A 22,497-nucleotide genomic window follows, 5' to 3' on the forward strand; every position below is an offset into this window, starting at 1 on the left:
GGTTTGTCCAGCCCTATGGTGGAGCCCCCATCCCCAGAGGGATTAAAAAGATGTGTAGATGTGGCACTTGGGTACAATGGTTAGGGTGGCCTTGGCAGTGCTGGGGGAATCATTGGACTCAATAGTCCCAGAGGGCTTTAATAAACTGATCCCATACTTCTATGATAATCTGAAACAATTGAGACACACCAAGGTTTAGATAGACACTTGGAAATGATAGGTGTTATCATACGAAGGACAAAATACTACATGGAGCCAAGGTCCTCTAATAGTTGTATGGAGTCAAAGTCCTCCAATACCTATATAATGCCTATATCCATAAGACATTTCAACTTTATAACTAATAATTGGTTAGGTTCAAATACAATCCTGACAATAAATTAAAGTAAACACATCTATCTAAAGTACACAAACCCAGACTAACACAGCCTGTTACTTACACACATGGTAATTCCTACCTCTGCATAAGTAATCACTGTACTCATGGATTTTCTTCCATTCCTTTTATAAAGCTGTCATTATGCAAAGCATTAAGATGATTTTTAGCTACAAGATCTTACTAAGCATGGACCTTAATGAATTTAATCTGACTGCAAACCCCATCAGCCTCCAATATTTCATTTCTGCCCTTCAAAAACACTAATGAAACAAAACCCTGAAATAGAAAGATCACTGCTGACAGCCAGCTCATTGGGAAGCAGAATGGCATGGTGGGTGTTTGGAGAACTTCACTGTAGGGTCCTTCCTCCATGCTCTGCTCCACACACACTGGTGCAGCTCCTGCCATGCTGAGCTCTCAGTTGGGAACAGAAACTCCAGGCCTGGACATCTGCCACAGATAGCAGAGGAGCTCTTGGGAGAGCTGCAGTCCTCTTTGTCTGCAGACAGTCTCCCTCTTTTCCCCTCCACCCAGGGAAGAAAGGTTGGCTGGGATGCTGCTGGTACTGCATGTGCTGCCCCATGTGACAGAGACCAGGTCTGGACAAAACAGCTGCCAAGAGCTACCAACACCCAAAGGTACAGAGGCTTAGAAGCTCCAAGCTGTGCCATAGCATTCATTTACTTCTCTGATCATGATGACTGAGATCTAAGGTTTAAACCAACTCTCTCATTTTTACTATTCTCTGACCATCCAAACAAAATTTTTTGTTACAGTTAGGCAAGAGGAAAATATCATGCAGTCATTAAACAATAATTTTTTTTAATTGAACACTTTCAAACTTTGGCTTAAAATTAAGATATCAGTGCATCTCTTCCCTTTCTTTACTTTTTAGCTGATTTACAATCCACAGATTACTCGTTTCTAATAGGTCTTTACTGCTTTACTACTTTAATAATAGTTATTTTCTTTTTTCTAACTACTTTTAATTTTTTAAATAGCACATGGACTAATGTTATAGAAATCCCAGGACTAATGTTATAAAAACGAATAACTTTTTTAGCCAAATTATTTAATGGCGACATACTTGAAATACTTTTGAGGGAAGTCTGATAACCATCATATGTACAGATATGGTTAAAACCTCCAATGACAGATTTCTTCCTCATACTACAGAGTATGCAAGGGAAGAGAAAATATCTCTAAAAGGTAATCAGCTGAGAACACCCCTTAGCATCAGAGCTGGGCAGGCTGTTTGCCTAGGTGTCTTGTCGGTCAGCACAGACTGAGTGAAGTCTGAGTTCCACAGCCTCAGCATCTGAAAGCAACAGCAGCAAAGCTACAATTGCAATAGATTTACCACACGTTGTAACATGGCCCATGTTCCTGCACAGTAAAGAGCAGTAAAATGCACTTTGTATCCAGACATTATTCACACAACTCAAGGTACTAATTTCATCATATTGCTCACAGCATTGTGCAGTAGTTAGCAATGAGAAATTCTGAAAAGGTATTAAGTTTTTTATAAAAATCAGTTAAATCATACTGGAAATTTTCTTCAAAGTTTATTTTGTAGCTTGCAAAACATAATATTTTCAACACAGAATTCAAAATGGTCTCATACTAAGAACCTCTCTTCAATAAAATCACACTTCAATTAGAAGTAGAAAACTATTAATTGTACAGTTCACTTGATCTGGAGCCTTGCCTTTCACCTGTGTCAAGGAATAATTCTTTTGAACTGCAAGTGGCTGAAAAATTTTATGGATTCATTCTTCTGTGTCTGAGTCATACTTTCAGAGTTGATCAGACTTGAAAACCAAATACATGCCTCTGAAATTTTTTACTGGGTATAAAAGACATACTTTTAACATTAGAACTCTCCAAAATGTTTAGAGTCAAAGCTATGATTCTTTCTCCATTTGGAGGCATTTCCCAAACATTCACACTACAGGGAGGGAAAAAAGCTTTTTCTTCCTGCTTTAAACAAAACAAACAAACAAAAAAAACCCCCATTATTAGAAATTTATATTAAAACCAGCAGAGTGAATGTATTTCTTCATAATACAAACTACCAAAAGCAAGGTAGTCTTTTCCCACTTCTCTAAATCAATCTTTTAGAATAAGATATAAGCATTATGAATTAGCACAGCGTTCTGCAGTAGCAACCCAATTTGCTCAATCCAATGTAAGAAACTACTAATACTGTCATTATTGCTACACGAGGGGAAATCTTGTTCCTTCACACAGAATAGATTTCACTTGCAGATGAGTTACAGAAGGGTGGTTTTCATAACGCACTTGAAATTTGCTTATATGTAACAGTCAAAACTGTTTATGAGAAATATGTAAAGTTATGAAAAGCCCTTTTTTACCTTCAGCGTATGATCTCTAAACAACCTGTCAAAGAGAAAAGCCTGGAGTGCCAGTCTACTTGCTCACAAGAGGACATCGGTGGAAGCAAGGTGCCCTGTAAATCCTGCCAAATATACTCACACCTGAACTTTTACTTTGTGGGAAAACTGTTACTCTAGTCCTGAGCTCTGGGACACAGCCCCCCTGGGTTGCTGCTGCTCTGCTGTATTGGGTGCCTCTCAAAACCTTTTGCTACTTGGGATTGCACACAAGAAGGCAGCACAGCCAGCATGACCTGCATACTAATAAGGTGTTTGACAAAAAGATGTGGTCTAGTAAGCCCTCAGGCTGAGGAAGGCCTGTGACTTTCCTCATTAGGCATTTTAATGATCTGTTGTCAAGAACAGAGCATCCCAACTTTTCCTATATCTGTACTGTAAAAGCAGTGATGTTCACTCCGCTTTAAAAATGTGCCTCTGCACACACTGATTTGCCCCAGCCTCCAGAATCTACCTCTTTTCTTTGACAGGATCAAGGCATGACCCACTCCTCCTGGCCAACAACAAACTCAAGCAGCCAGCTAAATCCATCCCAATGGAAGGAATTCCCTCTCCCTGCCGCAAGGCTCTGAGACCGTTATCCCCACACCTGCTGGAAATTAGTGTCAGTTCTGAGGTGCCTTTGCAGGTGTCACTATAAACCATGTCATGATAGATCAAGCACTTCCATTCCTCTTCCAGCATACATCATCCTGATCTCAAGCTAACCCAAATTATCTTGCTAAGTCTATGAAAATCTTGTGAAGTTTTATGTCTGCTTTCAAAGATGCTATGTACCTGGATATTTTGGTTTTAGTACTGCTGAGCACATGAATGTTCCCTCTTTGAAAACAGTCGATTCACTTGCCCAACAGGTAGCCCATTATGTTTAAGTCTGTCCTCTGTTGCTCAACCTGGACACAACTGTCATGGATGTAATTAAAAAGTTTCCTCAAGTAAAGGCTACAAGCATGGGTGTGGATGTAGCCAGGTATTTCAAAATAGTCCCTGTGAGCCATGCTGTGGACTTCTGCTTCTTTCTAAAAATACCTCTTAATAGGCAATGTGTGTGCCACTGAACAAATGACTAAGAGCTTTTTCCTGCAAGCCCCAGATTAGATGGAATGCTCACCTTGGTGTTACAAGGTACTGCGTCTAAGAGGCAGGTGTGCAGAGTATGCTGACCTCCCTGCTGAAAAAATGCAGCTCATAATTTCTAATAAAAGCCTTCCCTTTTCCTACTCATTATGCAACCCAACTATCAGTATATAGCCTCACTATAAAAGAGAAATGAACAAGTTGTCAGAAGTATGAGGAATATTAGGAAGTATAAGTAGGCAAAACTGAAATATCTAATCAGAAATAAATATCTAATAAATAGTTTAAAAATGCAACTCTGCTTTTCTAAGTATAGTCCTTACGAGGCATACCTAGACATTCAATCATATCTACACCTTTTGGGTAGAAGCATTCCAACTGAAAAATAACTTGGGAACAAATTCTGTGTGTATCAAATGCACTAGAATATTATGTAGAACTAAACATATTGGTCTTTATTTTTTTGTGTTTTTTCCTAATATTCTTACTACATTGTAATAATTGCTATGCATTTAGCAGAAATGCCTGTTATCAGGGATAATGATTAGAACAGTCAAGAAAACAGAGATCACTTTTTTAAAAGCCTTTGTCTTAAAACTCACATATTTGTTACTTTTTAAAGACTAACAGAAGTTCTGAAAACACCTGTTTCCACATCATTACAGATATGACCTATATGTGCCACCACTAAGGAAGTATCATTTCTATGGTCTACCAGCACTATTCAGAAGATTTCCTGTTTTCAAGTGGAACATGGGGAAAATACCCACTCAGTACACACCATCAAGTTCAGCAGCAAATTTCTCACCATTTAAATCTAGAAAGCACAGTACATTCTTAGTGGTTGCTTCCAGCATAACACGGATGAACAGGCCTGGGAATTCCTCAGTGATTTCCACAGGCTGCACAAGGGAGAAAGCACAGCAGATATATCTGCCATCTGTCAAGTCAAAGCTTCAGACAGAAAGTCGCCACCTGAGCACCCAAAGAGCATCAGGCAAAAAGGGCATTGTTTTCAGGGAGGAAACCGAATGCTCCTGCATGAGCAGCACAGCACAGGGACTGCGAAGAAACAGTGAAGGAACACAGAGCCAGGCTAAGCACCAAGTTACTAACACCACTAATTGCAGAGGAAGATCTCTGCATGAGGGCTGTGTGTTTTCTGGAAAGACACGCAACTTGTACGTTCCTGCTGAATTGTTGTTCGTGCTGCAAATTGGTTGCAGTTTACACACCAAACCCCAAGGGGATTTCAACTAGTGTATTGTGACTTTCAGCATCTTGAAATTCAGGTCACTTACTCTGTTGCTTACATAGAAATCAGAAATAGAAAAACCCATGTCCCTCAGTGACTTTTATTTAAAGACAGACAAAAACTAAAAAAAGCCAGGAGTTTTGACAAAATCAAAGTGCATATCTGCTGTGTCTGGGAGAAACTGTTTCTACCTGTGAGCATAAACATGGCTCTGAAACAGCTATTCAGCCAGAGCTTCTCCTGCTGTTCAATGTTAGAAAAAAGGCAATTTTATCCCATGCAAAAGAACATATAAACGGGCTTAGCACTTTCAAAGCTGTTGTCAAATTCACAGGATGAGCTCTACATTGTAATTAAAGAGACTAATAAGTCAGTAAAAACAGCAAAATACAAATATGAAGCTGGGAATAAAGACCTCATTGTATTAAGATGACAATTCATGTAGCAAGTCAGGTAGTTTTGAGCTAGTATTGATATGTATATTTCAAGAGTATACAATAACTTTACTCAAAAAAGGCTAGAGTGTGACAAGAGCTGAAGCCCTTGTGCAAGATCATATAGCAACAACCATCAGAAGAGCCAAGGAGAATCCTGACATGCCACTTAAGTGCAACCTGAAGTGCAATTATGACACATATTGGTGATGATCTAAAAGAACTTACTTTACTACAACCAGGTTGTAAAAGTATATTAAGGTTTTGAAACATATTCACCAGTTAAAAAATAATTTTAATCCCCACTCTAGAAAGGTAGTGTTATTCCCAGCTGTTGCAGTGTGCAGCTCCTCTAAATGGTGTGAGAATTGGCTACCAAGAAGTTGACAAACATATAGCAATATCCTACACATTGAACTTGAAAAGAAACACTATTAAAACAGACCCTAAGTACCACATATGTAAGTTAATTCTGGAATCCTAAAATCACTCCAGACCACTAGAAGTCCAAGAGGGAAAACTGAAACAGAGAGACACCTCAAAAAGAGCTTAATCAAACTATTTGCACTTAATCTAACCAGGGACTTCTCTTGTCAATAACAGCTGGATGCAACCCAGCCCACCAGTGCAGCCCCCAACAGTAAACTCCCTGTATTCTTCACACTCATTCCCTGATATTGGTCCTAGCATTCCTGTGGTCCTATTTGGACTGGATCAGAGAACTAATGAGGATGAAAACTAGCCCAGTGGTGGAAATTACAAATTAAAAATTTACAAACCACTTGTGTTCAGCCAGATCAGCCCATCTGCAAAGGGCAGTGGCACAGCTGTCAAGGAGCCAGCACCATGCCTGCTCCCCTGGGTGCTGGTGGAAGCTCAGGTGGACACTGCTGTGCCCCCAGCCACAAGGAGGCCCAGCTCTGCTGCCTGGGCTATGGACAGGAGCCTTGCAGTCTGGAGCAGCCAAGGCACTCCTCACTACCAAAAATGTGCTTTCTGTCCTCTTGGTGAAGTACCAAAGCACAACAAAGGGAGCAGGGAGAGTCTTAACAAAGTGCCAGAGAGGATGAATCTGTGTATAGTCGTGGTATCTTTTCAGATCCCTGTTTCTGTAGAACAGAGGCACCTGCTGCAGCATTCCTTGCATCAGAGTGTCTCACCTGCAGAGGTGATGGTGCTGCGCATGGGGACACGGGGGATGACCAGGAGACAGCTGAGGAGGCAGAGCCATGGCCATGGGGAAGTGGCTGCAGAAGGCAGCACATCTCAGGGGTGCAATTGATCTCTGGCCTTGGTGACAGGAGGAGATGGTAGAAAAGGCAGCTTAAGGGACAGACAGGAAAAAGAGAAAACATGAACCCTAAGGTCTCCCACAGTCACTTGACATCAGGCCAGCTTCAAATGCTCAGCATATTTTTCACAATGAAATACAGATAACTAACTAGAATGATCTATTTCTTAAAAAATCTAATTTATTTCTAATTTCTTGCTAAACACTGTAAGACCAGAATTAGGCTCTTGGAATCTGAATGTTTGCGCTGTTAGGATCCATGGCAGCCCCTACATAGAGATAAACACAGCATATGCACTGCACCTTTGCGGTCACACAGCACACTTCATCCCAGATCCCTGGTATAATGCATGTCCTGCATTTATCTGTCAAAACAATATGGGAGTGTTCTGAAAGGAACAGGGTACAGCCTGGTACCGTACCATTAAATATTAACACAAGTGATAACTAATCTACTCAAGGTGAGTCAACTCTGACCACAGTTTTAACCATTTACCAAAAAAAAAAAAAAAAAAAAAGTTTAATAAATCAAGACTAAGCACATAGATTGTTGTAAAACATGCTACAATATAGTTCTGTGAGAAAACATATATGTGAAAAAGATCCAAATTTTATTTTACTGCTTGAAAAAAAAAAGGAAAAAATTTTATAACCAACCCTGAGCTTGCAGTTCTAACAATTTCACAAAATCCAGTGTTTTGCATTCAAACTGGATTACTTCCATGGCTTTAGAAAACAAAATGAACCACTAACTCATACATGATAAATTTCAACAATAAACTGCATTCTGGTAAATGTCTCTCTGGGTTTTCCAACTGCATGGTAGTCAACATCAAATTTAATGTCGAAGCATCAAACTGAAACAGAAGCAAGAGGTTATTTTTCAGAATAGAACAATAGTTACCTGTCTCTATCACACTCCTAAACACAATAAAAATTCAAGAGAGAAAGAGAGAGAGAGAGAGAATTGATTTATGTTTCCGGCAGCTGAGATCCTGTATGAGCTTTTAGCCTGGATGAATCTGCATTATCAACAGGCTCACTCTCAATTACCTGTTTATTTTTTGCTGACATTTGGTTCTCAGCAATCTGTAACATTACATTTCCTACACAACAATCTGCTCGTAATATGGAAATTTATTGTAGTTGCCCACTTAAAACTGCACAGAAAGGCCTATCTTCCACTCTGTTCAGCCTTACTGACACAAAGTTGTCCGTGAGGCAGAAAGAGTTGCCATGCAAATAAAACCAATTTAACAAAAGTTGCTGAAAGACCCCATTAATTAATCTATTATGGTAAAGCAATTTTTCCTCTCAATAAGTGTAGTTGGTATTATTTCCGTGACACAACAAGAAAAACAAACCTGTTGTTCCCTTCTGTAGATTTCCTGCTTTAGGGAGAAAGGTATCAGTAAACGGTCTTGCACCACATTTTTGCAGCTCATGGTAGCGTTTAAACTGAAGCGGTGAAAAGGAATTCATTATTTGTGTCAACTGAGAACCCAAGTGAAGGTCCAGCTATAAAACTGAATATAACTTGTTCCTGACAATAAAGGTTTTTTACTGTTTTCAAACAAAAAGATCTGATTTAAAATACAGGTTTAAAGTTTGTTTTCACTTCTGCAATTATGACTGTCAACTTCTTTTAGAAACATATATCATGCCTGTCTTCACTATGTTGACAAAATGAAATGGTTCATGTAAGTCTCAGAAAATAAAAGAAATTTTAAACTATAGGGTATAATAAAAGACACATCTGTGAAGTAGTTAACACATTCCAACTCTGTGTACGACATACTACACCTAAAAACCATATTGGCTTTCAATGAGGGAGTTACAGCTAATTTGGTTTCAAGCTGGGACAAACTTGGTCTGCAAAAAAAAAAATAGGAAGGTGTAATCAAATGAAGGGAGAGCTAGAATGTCCTTTTGTTTAGTAACAACTCAACAACAGAACCCAAAAAAGATACTGCATAGTGACAATGACAAGAATTATGCCGTAAGAAGGGAGAGGGCATGCCCAGAGGCAAGATTTCCATTGCTAAGGTTCATTTGAAGCTTAATGTGGATACTGTAACCAGCTGTATAATTCTACTCCTAGCCTAGCAAATTTAATAGTAACTAATCCATAATCACCAGGCACAAGCAGTGGCTAACACAAAACAGTTGCCTTAGACCATCTGGATGTCTATTTACGGAGCAACCACTTTGTTGCTGTACCTAATGTAGATTTCATGATTGCAAAGGGATGTAGTGGAGGGTGAGGGAGCAGCATGGAACATGCACCCCCACTCCTGTGAATTCTCCAGACACAGGGGCAGGGCAAGCTTCTCAAAGCTGCAACAGCACAGAAAGAACTGAAGGGGCAAAGATGCTGGGAGAAGGTGTAGAGGTTGTCACATCTTCCCTCTGGAACTCTAACTAAGAAATCCAAGCTAAAAAAAAGCACTAATGGTCTGATAACAGGAATAGCATGGCATGTCTTTGCTCTGTGGGCTTTTCTTTGGGGCTGTCAGTAGACAGCATACAATTCACAAAACCCCCAAGTTTTCAAACATTTTCAACCAGTTCATAAAAAGAACACAAACTTTCACAAAATTTGTTGGAAATTAGACCTAAGTTGCATGATCTGTCTCAGTTTTTAAATGTATTTGTTAACTGAGAAATCCATTAATTACTACAATGGTGCAAAAGCAAATGCTCAGCCTCAGATCTTTACTACTGCAGTGACTAGTGAATAAATCCACTGCAGGCAAGGCCACAAACATGTAGTCTAGCATTGACCTTCATGAGCCTGTGGAGTTTATTGCTGATAATAGGAATACAGGAACTCCAAGGTCAAGCCACCAGCAACTTGAGAATATTGGGTAAAATAACATTTAAATTGTGAATGAAGAAGGATTTGGGTAAGACAATTCCTCATTTCTTCTACAGCAAGGCTTCCCATAGAAGTTTGTGGGAGCCATGAATACATACAAGGTATGCAACTAGATTCTTAATGTATTAACTAAAAATGAATGTTTTATTTATTTTGGAAAAATGAAGAAAAAGTCACAGCTGTGAGTTCTAGGCATTCCAGAGCTAAAAACCCAACCAGCTGCTTCCTTTAGAATTTCTTGATTCTTGCTATCAGAGGAGAGAAGCATAGAAAAACATACTATTCAGTCTTGAAAATCTCTTTCTGTAATAGAATTACAGCATGAGGATAACAAAGAAAATAACTGAAGAGGAAATAAATTGTAAACCTGGACTGTGACCCCACTCTTAACAAATGTCCGGGTGAAATCAGCACAGGAGGTGGACTAGCCAGCTGGAGGCATGTTTGTAGTTATGAGTAAGATAAATATGAGGCATTATGCATCCCAGTCTCTCACCAGATGAATTAAAGAGAATAGTGTATATAACATTCATACTGTCAATCAAAAGCTGTACAGAATTGCATCTAAGTACATGAGACATACAGCCTGGAATGATCCACAGCAATCCTTAAATTTGAACACACTCAAAACTGTAACAGTCTTTCAGATTTGACCCAAAATGGAGACAGTTCTACTTCCACAGAAAAGATAGCCTTCCTTCCTTTCGTTCTTCATTCTGCCTCCCTACACAAGCCTTAAGGCAGACATATCCATTACAGAATTCCGGAGAAGCAAGAGAAGCAAAAGAGCCAACTAGCCACAATCATGTCATTTTCATGGAGCACGTGAACAATTCAGAAAAAAGCAGGGAAAGAATAAATGCATCTGGTAAAAATAGGAGGCAGATTAATCTGTTTCTAAAATTTGAAGCAACTGGCATAGTTTCCCAGGCATTTCCTGCTTGTTTGCTTGCTTTTGTAAAGTCAAGAGGAAGAAGAAAAACTAAATTACAGCAAGAGGATGATGGTACCCAATGGACAGATGTGCACTTCAGTATGCATAGTGACAAGAAGAATATATAACTGGCAAATGCTGTATAACCACTGTAAATTTGTGTGACTTGGCAAAAACTTGTAACAAGACAAAGAGCACACAGCCCTACAGAGAAATAAATAACAGGTAACCCTAAAGGAAACAATTCCTTTGTTCTCTCATTTTTGAAAATACCTTAGGTGGAATTTTTGTCCTCATTATTACAAGTACTTTAGTGGTGCTTAGATGGTCTACCACAATTCTGAAGTTCCTTTGTTTTCTCCTACATTGTGGATTACAAAAAAGGCAATTTCATTAATACATAACAACACACCATTCATACAAATGAACAAAAATACATTTCTTGCATCTTGTGATATTTAACAGTAGGAAAAGAAAGGTATTACCTACATATAGTTATGTAATTTTTTCTTACTTTAAAGTAATATAAATTAGAGAAGCATCAGAGATTGCTTAGAGCCCACATGCCCATTTGCTACTGGTTGACAGCTACTTTTGGACTCATGTGCAGAGTATGCCCTGAGGAGAATGAAGGAATGGAATTTTATTAAAACCCTTACAGAACACGTTCCGTGTTGAAAAGGGCATTTGTGGGAAAGCTGGTGAACGGGCATTGGGGGCATGTAAAATGGAGACATGTAACACAGAACATGACTACAGAACAGCAAAGTACAAAGCTGAGTCACAGTACTGTTGGATACAGTAGTTCTAACGTGCCTTCCAGCCCACTTCTCCTAGACACTCATCATCAGCATACTTGGCTTTTCTGTGTTCATGGTGATGTGATGTCCATGTGTCACTGAGGACACCACCCAGTCCAAGCTACATTTGGCATAAGCTCTTATCTGAGCTTTGACAAAGGTCAAAAACATATGAGGGAAATACTGTGCACATCAACAGTCTGTCCTCAGAGCCTGGGAGAGCCCAGCAGCTGGGACTGGGACAGAAAAAAAGCTGTGTGAGGTGAGACCTAGCTTTTCCATAGGCATCTTCCTATCTCTGCTCTCAGGTGCCTCACATATAGCCAGCCCCCAGGTCTGACAGAGGAGCCTGGGAACAGGAAAGGGAATTAATTTCTCCCATGCCAAAGCTGTGTGTATGGGTGCAATGACAGCTTTTACTCTTGTACATACATAGCCCCACTTTCAGCTTCTCACTGACATGCATTACATATCCATGCACTTCACGAGGAAGGAGTGGCTGAATCTCCGGCAAGAGGAGCAGGGTCTGTCTCCTCAGGACATCCCTCTGGATGTACTCCTTTACTACACAGCTGTCAGAGCTGGAGGGCTTTTTGGAGCTCTCCAAAGAACACCTTGTGCTAATGTTATCCTTCACTGCAATGAAGGGTCACATGAAGGGATACATTTTTCAGCTTATTCTCCTTTGCACTCTCTTGAAAGAAAGAAACTTGGTGCACAGTTTACCAGCCTCTCTCCAGCCCTCAATGGAACTACACAACACCAAGCAACTACCACATCATGTTATGTGTGTTAAGAGCAATTTGATGCAGGAACATCCTTCAGTATTTCTTGCTTGACATCCATGTGTCCTCATATATATTTTATAAATTATTATATATGTATATATGTAAATTAATACACACAAGTTTACTAGCAACAGCAGAGGCTTGAGCAGACCTGTGTTCTACTAGGTTAGTGTAAATCCCATCCTACCTATAAATTTGTACCATCCCTCCTCCCTCCTGGCTCAATTTAAGGGAGGGTCAGTACTTGTCACAAGCTTATCAAGCTCCAGGTATCCAAACTACATTTAGAATATGGAAGCAGCCACACAAATCATAAGAGCAAGGACTCATGATCTCAGGTCATAACTGTCTAATGAGTTCAGTAATTGACACAAAAAATGGATCAAGACAAACCTATCTACAATTCCAAATTGCTAGATACATCAAAATACAAAATTTGAAAGGTATCAGTACTGCTTACATCCTCCTGAAACTACTAAAACTGAGTGGCCTGATATTCCTATAATTTTCCAGAGGAAAATATGTCATTTCACCTTTCTGCACAGCATGGGCTTTGTATGACTCAGGAGATGAGGAGTGAAGGAAACACCTACCCAAAGTACACAGAAAGGAGTGCCTTCCATTACGATACCGCAGTTCCTAGAAACATACTGCTCTAGAGGACAGGATGATACAACATTCAAAGACTGGTTCCACCCCAGTTACTAGAGTGTCCAAGATGAAGCATTTATTCCAGGACTAGAATTGTGGCTAATGTTTGACAATGGGTCACTCCTCCCAGATAGATGGCCAGAGCTGGAAAATATGGGTGGGAATGGAAGGGAAGAGCCTCTTTCAGAGCAGCTGAGTGTGCAAGCCACTCAGTTTTTCCCTGGGGAAAATACTTGACTCAATCTGAGTGCTGCTTTCCAGCTCAGGTTGGATGCCACTTCCCTGCTGAAAAGAATGTGTAGCTTAACCCCTCACATAAAAGCTGGCAATAGTTTAAAAACTCCATGCATAAATGAGTATAGCTGAACAGAGGGGTCTGGCTAGACTTCAGTGGCACTGGCAATGTTAGTGAGTGGAGGGAAGGGAAAATGAAGGAGTGCTGTGAACACCTGGCAACAACCTGATGGAAGCATCTGCCTTTGAACCACTTGCTGTGAATCAGGATGGCAGGGTGCTGGATGCAATGCAACTTAAAACTTTTCCTCTTTACTGCAAGACAGGATTCACAACTGCAAAAAAAGCCACATTCTAGTCAGATAGAGAAGGGGAAGAAAGCCAACTAAGACTTATATTCCAACATTTTCCCTGCACCTCTTACCAAGCCACTGTAAGCGGGAGCCAAATTACAGATGTTTACCAAATGGGAATGTCGTGAAAGCCTATTTAATGTAATCAGGTGACATATGGAGAGTTTTCAGGTTCTGAATCTTTGCCACAGAATCAATAACTGTCTGTTGAAAGCCATGAAAACTGCTTACAGTGGCCCAACTGACATCCTCTTGAATACCACACGTAGGCTGTGCTCTCAGTTCTTTTTTTCTCTGCCTGCTCTTCAATTGCATAATAGCTTCCTTCTTGAGATGAAAAGTTAAATTTATGAGCATGTGCCTTTCAAAATGCTATCCTCAGGGGCCATACGTATGTTGCTGTTACACAGACAGGACCAGAGGCTCCTCTCTCCTTCAGGGACCAACCAACAAACCAGTGGCAACACCTTGGACATTGTCTACTCTGTGCAGAGGAACAGCAGGGTCAGACACCAACGCCCGGACACAGCTGGCAACACTGCAATGGCAGCTCAAAGTGCCTGGCAGAGACAGATGCTCTGGCTGAGCAGTGGGGGCTGCAAAGGGCCATGCTTTCCAAACTGTACCAAACAGCATCTGTTGCTCTAGCAAAAACACTACTTCTAGAAAAAACACTAAGGGGAATCATGATGACACATGAAAAACAAAACCAGCACAACTTCCAAAAACTGTTTGGTAAATCATCAGCTGCAGGCTTCTGTGCCAACAGCATGGAACGCACTGTGATTCATGGGGATCTTCCTGTCCACCAGGAACAACCACTGTCACTGCCCAGGCTGTTCTGCTAGATCTGTGCTTCATACCAAGAACCTGTTGACTTAATTCATGTTGCATTATATGCCAACTTGAGAAGCCACTCAAAAATTTAATAAATAAATGTCTTAATAAATACCTGAATAAAACCCTTTACAAAGTAAACTAGTGTCATTTCCTCAGAAATCATGAGTCTGCTCAGCACGATAGTCACTGGAATTCCTAGGACTGGTCCTCACAAAAAAATCATCCTCTGGTCTTCCTAATATATTAAAGAATGCACATGACTGGCAGTCTTGACAATAATTTCTTGCCATCCTTTATTGAATAAGCTTAAGTATATGTGATATGAAATATTCTCCTATGAAAGTAAAAAAATGTGAGAGTTATTGTAAAACATGGCATATGCCATAATTTCAAAATACTATCTATGGAAAATACTGTCAGGTTTTGACTCATCCTCATCACAGAACTTAATATTTGGTGAAGAGGGCTATTAAATATTAGAGTATTTCTAATTCAGTCTTTCCTGCAGTCTTCCATCATGTAGAGCATGGAATCACAAAATAAATATAAAATCAACCTTTTAATCCCAAAACCAGAGAAGAAATACATGCCCTGAGGCACAGCCCAACTACCTAACATCAGCAAATAAGTATTTCTCATCTTGCTGCAACCCAAGGTTTTGTGAATGTGTATCTTTATTGGTCTAAATGTGTATCTTTATTGGTCTAAAATGGCTCATCTTTGTATTAGGTAGTTTCTCTACTGTTTCAATTACAGAACTGTCTGATGACATGTAAAAACTTGGACTATGAATATGTTATTAATATCACCTGAGTCATTATGTGCTTTTATGTCAGCCCTTGCAAAAGAAGTGTTTTCTAGTATGAAGAAAGATCATGCATTGTAAAAATGATGATCCAGAACGAAGACAGGTATCTATCCATGACCTGAGCCCAGATTATGGAGTGTGTCAGCACCTTAGTAAAATATTAACAGAGTTGGTGGGTTGTCATAGTAAAATGAGAGGTTGCCCTGGACGTAACTTCATTTAAGGACGCTCAGAAAATTGACATCACGGCTGCAAGGACATATAAAAAACCAGCACAGTGTATTTTCACCTGACTGCAGGAACACTGACAGGAGCATTCTACAGGTTCAATTCCTCTAACGGCACAACAGAAACTGGATTTTGCAAAGTACACCGAGAAGCTTCTTTTTATAAATCAGTTCTGAGAACATCTGAGAGATTTTATTTTATCTTCAATTGTGTTTGCAATTCCTTTAAAGAAGCATGTGCACAGGAGGCTGTGCCAAGTGCCTGGGAAGTACTCTCATCCCCCTGGCCGTGCTCTGCACCCTTGCTAACATTTTGTTGTTTTTCCCTGGAGGAAAAGTGGTTGAAGACAGGACATACATTACAGATGAAGTTTGGTGCTTTGGAGGGATCTTGGGATCAGGTATATTGGTAAGTGTCTAAATTCAGACATTTCTACCTTCCCCCCACCCACATGACTTGCATTGTTGAATTTTCTCAGGACTGTAAATTTCTCTTTGATAAACAAATAAGTTATGAGCCATCCAAAAGTTTGGCAATACGTAACTTAACCTAATGATAAGGAAAAAAAAACATAGAATTTTTATATTTAAAAGAAGATGTAATTTGAATTCATCCCAATTCAAACTATATTTCTATTATTCATAGATGATCTTCCCTGCTTTGGTATTTTTGGGCCTTCAGAATAATGATTGCTGTGGATGCTGTGGTAATCGGAGCTGTGGAAAGAGGTTTGCGGTAAGTGAGACATGGCAAAAAAAGTAAAAGCTAAATTGTTACTGATATATGTATTTTCCTCTCACAGTCATTGTAAGTCTAGATAGAGGCTGTCTTGAGTGTGGGACAAACAGCCCTGCCATTTGTTTGAGTGCTGGGAAGTAGCAATAGCAGGCTGTAAAAATTGTATTATGTCTCTGATGTTTTACCGCAGGTACCAGAACAGTATAGCCTTATTGGTTTTTGCTATCTAAGATACTCATAGTTACTATCACAATTAAAATTTATTGCTGAAACATCTACTCTTTGTTTTTCAGAGTACAGCAGTCCTCCCATTAGCCATTTTTTGTTGGCAGCTTTTAAAATCACCCTGGCAGTTAGACACTACATTCCCAACTCACTGTGAGCTGTATCTCATTAGATAGACAGGAAATTTCAGGAAGGAATAGACCTCAAGAGATCACCTGATTGCAACCTCCTACTTTAAGCAGTGTGGGTGAGGCTCCACTGAATTTATAGCTTACTTTCACACTGGAAAAGTTTCCAAAGAATACTTTCAGACAGTAGTAAATATCTCAAGCATTTTAGTTTAAAAATTAAATCAGAAAAAAAAATTCTAGTTGGAAAAGATGTCTTTTTGAAATAAATTCCCTGGATCAAGTAGATCATTACAGTTTTAAAATAAAGGAACAGATTTTCCACTGAGGGAAAAAAAAAAAAAAAAAAACAGAGAAAAACAAATAGGAAAAGATTCATGCCTATGGGGTTGAGAAAGAGCTTTCCCTAAATTCTCTCTTTGATGCTGTCTTCATGCAATACCAACAAAACAGGTTGAACTTTGAGAAGGAGGAAACAGAGCCATCTGTTTGTCTTTACAACACTGCATGATCCATTTTCTGCAAGCAGTGAAGAGAAGCTAGTTGAGTTTTGCAGAGCACATACCACTCCACAAGCACCCAAGCACTGCAGTGTTGCTGCTGCTCAGCCAGGGGTGACCAGGGTCATCCGCAGTGACCACGGCCAGCGCTGGCTGAGTGGGAGCCAACCTGCAGGTGTGTGGTGCTGCCTGCAAACCAACCTGCCTTCTCTGCTGACGGTGTGTTGGAGTGCAGCTGACTGGGAATATTAATATAGCCAAGAGTACCAAGTACACTGTACTACAAGAGTCCTCTGGGCCTTATCACCCATCAGCATATCTGAGAACCAAGTTTGGTATTTTAGCTGAAATCCATTATTATAATGTCTACTACAAAAGCATAAATTTTAAGTTAGCCCTGACAGACATCTCAACATAAAAATGCATGCCAGCACTCAAGACAAGAGTCTTGTGATGAGGTCTGAACAAAAAAATCACATTGCACTTGATGATATTAGAAGTCATTTCCAATCCAAATGTTTGTATGACATGGAAGTATTGGGTTTTTTTCTTCACCTGTTTCACTTTATTCCAATAAAGGATACAACCTTAACCTACAAACTGTTATGGCTACAAGTATTTCAGAATTCAAGCAGGGCGTTAGTTCTTGCATGATTTACTTACATATTAGTATATATGGAAAATTCTGTAATAGAAAACCAGAAAAATAAAGACATACTTTCCCATCCATTCCAATTGTACTACTAGAGCTTACACTGACAAGTGAGGAGAGCTTACCTGTGAGGAGATAAAGTATACTAATATAAAACCTAAAGGGAGACTTAGGAAGGAAAACTATAATTATATGGTCCAAATATAACCAAGATACCAAAGCTAACTTGAAAAGGATACTGAAGATCTTTTTAATGCCTTGAGTGGTCCAAGACTTTAGTCTTGCTTGCAGTCTCCTGAGAAGAATGTCTGGTCACAGGGGAGCAGGAGGCCCCAGAGGGCAGCAGTGCCATCTGCTGCCAACCTCTGCCTTCTCCTCCTTAGGCACACAAGGCCAACACTGCTAAAGCTTTAAAATACCAATACAAGTATGTATTACAAATTTACTATGCAATAAAAACTAACAGACTTCAGCTGTTCAGGTGTCAACTATTTGACTATTAACAGCTGAATTTAGGGAACGTTTCAGGGAACAGCTGAATTTAGGGAACCAAATTAACATTATTTTTCTCTTCATCAGATGTTTTCTTCTATAATATTTGCTGCCATTGGAGTTCTGGGAGCTGGATACTGCTTTATTTTGTCAGCAGTAGCCCTAAACAAAGGCCCTAAATGTAAAACTGAAGGAGAGTGGACCTACCCTTTCAAGGCTGGGTAAGACAAGGCAATCAGAAAAAAAAGATATACATGTTTTAAGTTTGTGAGATTATTCAAATTCCAAATCCATTGTATAAAAATGGGAATGATACCGTTTGTCTAAATTATACAAGCTCTTAGAAGTGCTTGCAGCACACAGCAAGACTTCATAAGGTTCAAGAGCATGGATGTAAAGAATAGCGAGTACAATAAAAACTACTGACTTTCAAAGGGGCCAATAAAGAGAAATGCACAGCCTCTTCCTAGGTTATTCTTGGGATAAATAACATATTCGATGAATAGCAATGACACACTGAGACACCTCTCAGAGTCCTGAAGGAACTGGCTGATGTATTTGCTAAGCCACTCTCCATATTTGAAAGGTCCTGGCAGTCAGGTGGAGCCCCAGGTGTCTGGAAAAGAGGAAACAATACACCCATCTTTAAAAAGGGTAGAAAGGAGGACCCTGGGAACCATTGACCTGTCAGTCTCGCCTCTGTGCCTGGGAAGATCATGGAGCAGTTCCTCCTAGAAGGTCTGATGATGCACATGGAGGACAGGGAAGTGATTTGGGTCAACAAGGATGCTTCACCAAGGTCACCCTGCCTGACCAACCCAGGGGCCTTCTATGATGGGGTGAGTCCATCAGTGGATAATGGAAGGACTACAGAAGTCATTTAACTGGACACAATCCCCCACAATATCCTGCTCTCTAAATTGGAGAGAGATGGATTTGATGGGTGTACTGTTAGATGGAGAAGAAAGTGTTTGGATGGTTGCATCCAGAGGGAGGTGGTCAGTGGCTCAGGATCCTTGGACATCAGTGACAACAGGTGTCCCTAGGAATCCCTGCTGGGGAATTCCTGCTGTGTTATTTGATATTTTCATTAATGACACAGATGGAGGAGGCTACCAAGATGATCAGAGGGATGAAACACCTCTTCTATGAGGAAAGGCTGTGAGAATTGGAATTCTTCAGCCTGGAGAAGAGAAGCTTCAGGGTGACCTGATTGTGGCTTTCCAGTACCTGACGGGAGCTTACAAGAAAGATGGAGAGGGGCTTTTTATAAGAGCATGTAATGACAGGACAAGACAATGGCTTTAAGCTAAGAGTAGGTTTAGATCAATTACTAGGAAAAAATTCTTCCCTATGAGGGTGGTGGGGCACTGGCACAGGTTGCCCAGAGAAGTTGAGGATGGCCCATCCCTGGAAGTATTTGAGGCCAGGTTGGACAGGGTATGGAACAACCTAGGATGGTGGAAGGGGTCCCTGGCCATGGCAGGGGGATCGGAATGCGATGATCTTTCAGGCCCCTTCCAACACAAACCGTTCTGTGATTCTATGATTATACTGAAATTATATGGTATTCAAATAATTACTACTTATACTATAATATATATAATATTAATAAATATAATATAGATATAATTTTATTTTGGCTATGGCATTTGGAAGCTGCTTGCTCCTTATGCTTTGCAACTCAAACGTGTTCACTGCCATGTATATTTATCACTTAACCCCAGCTATCCCACTGCTCAGACTGAAGTCAAGACAAGTGCAACAAACAACAGGGCGCAATGAGCTACTGAGAAGAGCAGGTGTGATCAGAACAGAATGGCAAGGGCTGCAGTAAACTCCTCATTACCTCAGAACCTTTAATGCAGTCTGCCTCAGTCAAGAGTGACCTGGTGGCATTTCTTACATAATATACAAAAAAAATTTAGTTTAGGTTGAAAAGAAAAAAAAAAAAAAAAAAGAAAGAAAACAAGAAGTGTACAAGCAGACGATAATTTGTTCCTGGGCCAGTGAGGGCCAGAAATTAACTCCCTTGCTCTCATTCTGAGTCTTTGGAAATATGCTCTGTTTCAAACATAGTTTTGGTTGCAGTCCAGAAATCACTCGACAAGAAGACAAACAAGTCAGTACTAAGAACATGCAGATGAAATATAGCTAGTGATTAAGCAGTTTATAATTAAAATGTGAAGGTAAAAATTATGGAAGTTATTACCTTTACTTTAGATGAGGGATCTAGAACAGCAAAAGCTGTTATTTTCAGCTCAGTGGGCAAGAGGTGACTTGCATAATTTCACGATTTGTTTTGATAATTCAGTTGTTTTGATTACAATGTACTCCCTGGTTCTCAACTGTACTTTGAGATACTGGACTACATGACCTGATCACAGTCCCCCACCCACCCCCCTCACAAAAAATGCTGCAATCAAGTAAAAGCAGCAAAAATGCCCCTGACAAAACACTGGAACAGATAAAACCCATTTGGCACATGATTGGCTAAGATCTTTTCTTCCCAAAACACTAAAAAGTTTCAATTGTATCAAACACATACTTGTCTCAAATTGCTCCCTTCTGATGTCTTGATTTTTCCAAATCACTTGCTTCAACTTATCTAGAAACAAAACTGAATTCAATTTCTAGATAAGTAGCACCAGTGTGACAATGGAAATTCACCAAAGTAAACAGAACCTCATCCATGTCACAGCAGTGACAACGTCTCAGTGGTGAGAGACTCCTTTGTGAGTTGATATAGTCTTCTTCCTAACTATTTTATTCTCATGTAGGGATTACCTTGGTGACCACACATTGTGGGAAAAGTGTACATCACCTGATAATATTGTCCCGTGGCACCTGACCCTCTTCTCCTTGCTGCTGGTCATGAGTGGGATCCAGGGTGTGCTCTGCGGCATTCAGGTGGTGAACGGCCTCTTTGGAACCATCTGTGGGGACTGCAACTGCTGCAGATGTTGTGGGGTGAGCAACTGATGGCTCTCTGTTGCTTTGTGTACTGATGGGTTATATACACACCTCTAGCTGACAGTCAGAAAAACTAAACTGGCCTTCCTCCAGCTCCATGATCATGTTTTCTAACATACTGCCACAACCATATACTGTTGCCATTAGGAAATAATACAAGCCTTTGAAAAACACAGCAATAGCAGCCAGGAAATTACCTCCATGTTTTTATTCTTCCAGGGAGATGGAACTGTCTAACGAATAGGAATATTGCAGACAACTTTCCTCATCCTGGGAGAATCCCTTCTGGAGCTGCTCCACAAAGCAGACCTCAGATGCACTGGCTAAGAAGATGAGAATGAAGGGCTCCTCCTCCCACAAGTGTTACGAAGCACTGACTCCCTTTCCAGCCTTCCTTAAATCCCTCATCATGGAATAAAATAATTTAAATACAACTCCCACATTCATGTTTATTTTTGTAAAACAGCTTCCATTTAGAAAGAGGGTATTCTCAGGCAAAATACAAATTTGGGTTACAATTTTTATTCAGGCCAGTTAAATAGCTTGTAAATCCTCAAAGCTTCCAATCTATATATGAGCACAAATGCTGTTCATTAATCTTTCTGTAGAAGTTCAATTTACCTGTATTTGGCACAATGATATGAAAGAGAGAGGAAAGACAATAGAGAGCTAGCTCAAAGGCAAAAATACCTTTAGAAATAACTTTTAAAACTTTAAAAGGAAAAGTCACTTCCCAAAGGAATCAAGGAGAAAATAGGAGGGATTGGAGACATTTGAGGGATTCAAATTAGCTAATATGCTTCTTTAAAAAAAATCTGAAACAAATTTTCACAAACCAGCTTGCCAGGCTGGATGTCTCAAAGCTTCTCAATGTTGGCCATATCTGTTCCCTAAAATTTTCCTCCTGAAATAATGATTCCGTGGCCTGTGCTTTCAGAAAATGTATTTCATGTACTGTGTACTTACACTAGGAGATAGCTGAAGAATCTAGAAGTACTTGAAAGCACTGAAAGCTCTTGAGTAATATGCAGAAATGTTAAACAGTTTCATATAGGTACTAAGAATTATGTTGTACAAGATGATAAATTGCAAAAACACCCTCTTCAGAAGCAGCTGTCTGTCCCACCTGTCCTGCTGCATTGCCCAGGAACTTGAGAGCACCCTTTATTTCAACACACACTGTGCAATCATCTCCCATCTATTCTTTCATCTGTGGTGAGCAGCTGTCCTGCACCTCATCTCACATTTGTCCTGTTTGATTCTTATGAAGCCTTTGGGAACAAGAAATGGTTCTCATCAGCACTCAACAAAGGGATTGGGAGCTGCATAGTGTACAGCTTTGATATATCAATAAACAGAGTACATAAATCTCTGTGGGAGATGGGATAAGAAATAACAGGCAGCAAGCTGTGACACCTAAAACCA

The 22,497-nt window shown here is 40.0% G+C and overlaps 2 protein-coding genes across 2 annotated transcripts in view; one reads left to right on the forward strand and one right to left on the reverse strand.

The window, feature by feature from the left end:
• TM4SF1 (transmembrane 4 L six family member 1) overlaps positions 1-22,497 on the reverse strand; it is a 38,758-nt gene that overhangs the window by 12,375 nt on the left and 3,886 nt on the right. The window lies entirely within an intron of this gene.
• Positions 15,371-21,506, forward strand: TM4SF4 (transmembrane 4 L six family member 4). Its single transcript, XM_053951464.1, has 5 exons — positions 15,371-15,772; positions 16,010-16,099; positions 18,187-18,320; positions 20,880-21,069; positions 21,292-21,506. The coding sequence occupies exons 1-5, from the start codon at positions 15,599-15,601 to the stop codon at positions 21,307-21,309; spliced, it is 606 nt and encodes a 201-aa protein (XP_053807439.1). The 5' UTR covers positions 15,371-15,598; the 3' UTR covers positions 21,310-21,506.

This window comes from Vidua chalybeata, chromosome 10 (genome assembly GCF_026979565.1).
Source record: "Vidua chalybeata isolate OUT-0048 chromosome 10, bVidCha1 merged haplotype, whole genome shotgun sequence".
Taxonomy (NCBI): Eukaryota; Metazoa; Chordata; class Aves; order Passeriformes; family Viduidae; genus Vidua; species Vidua chalybeata.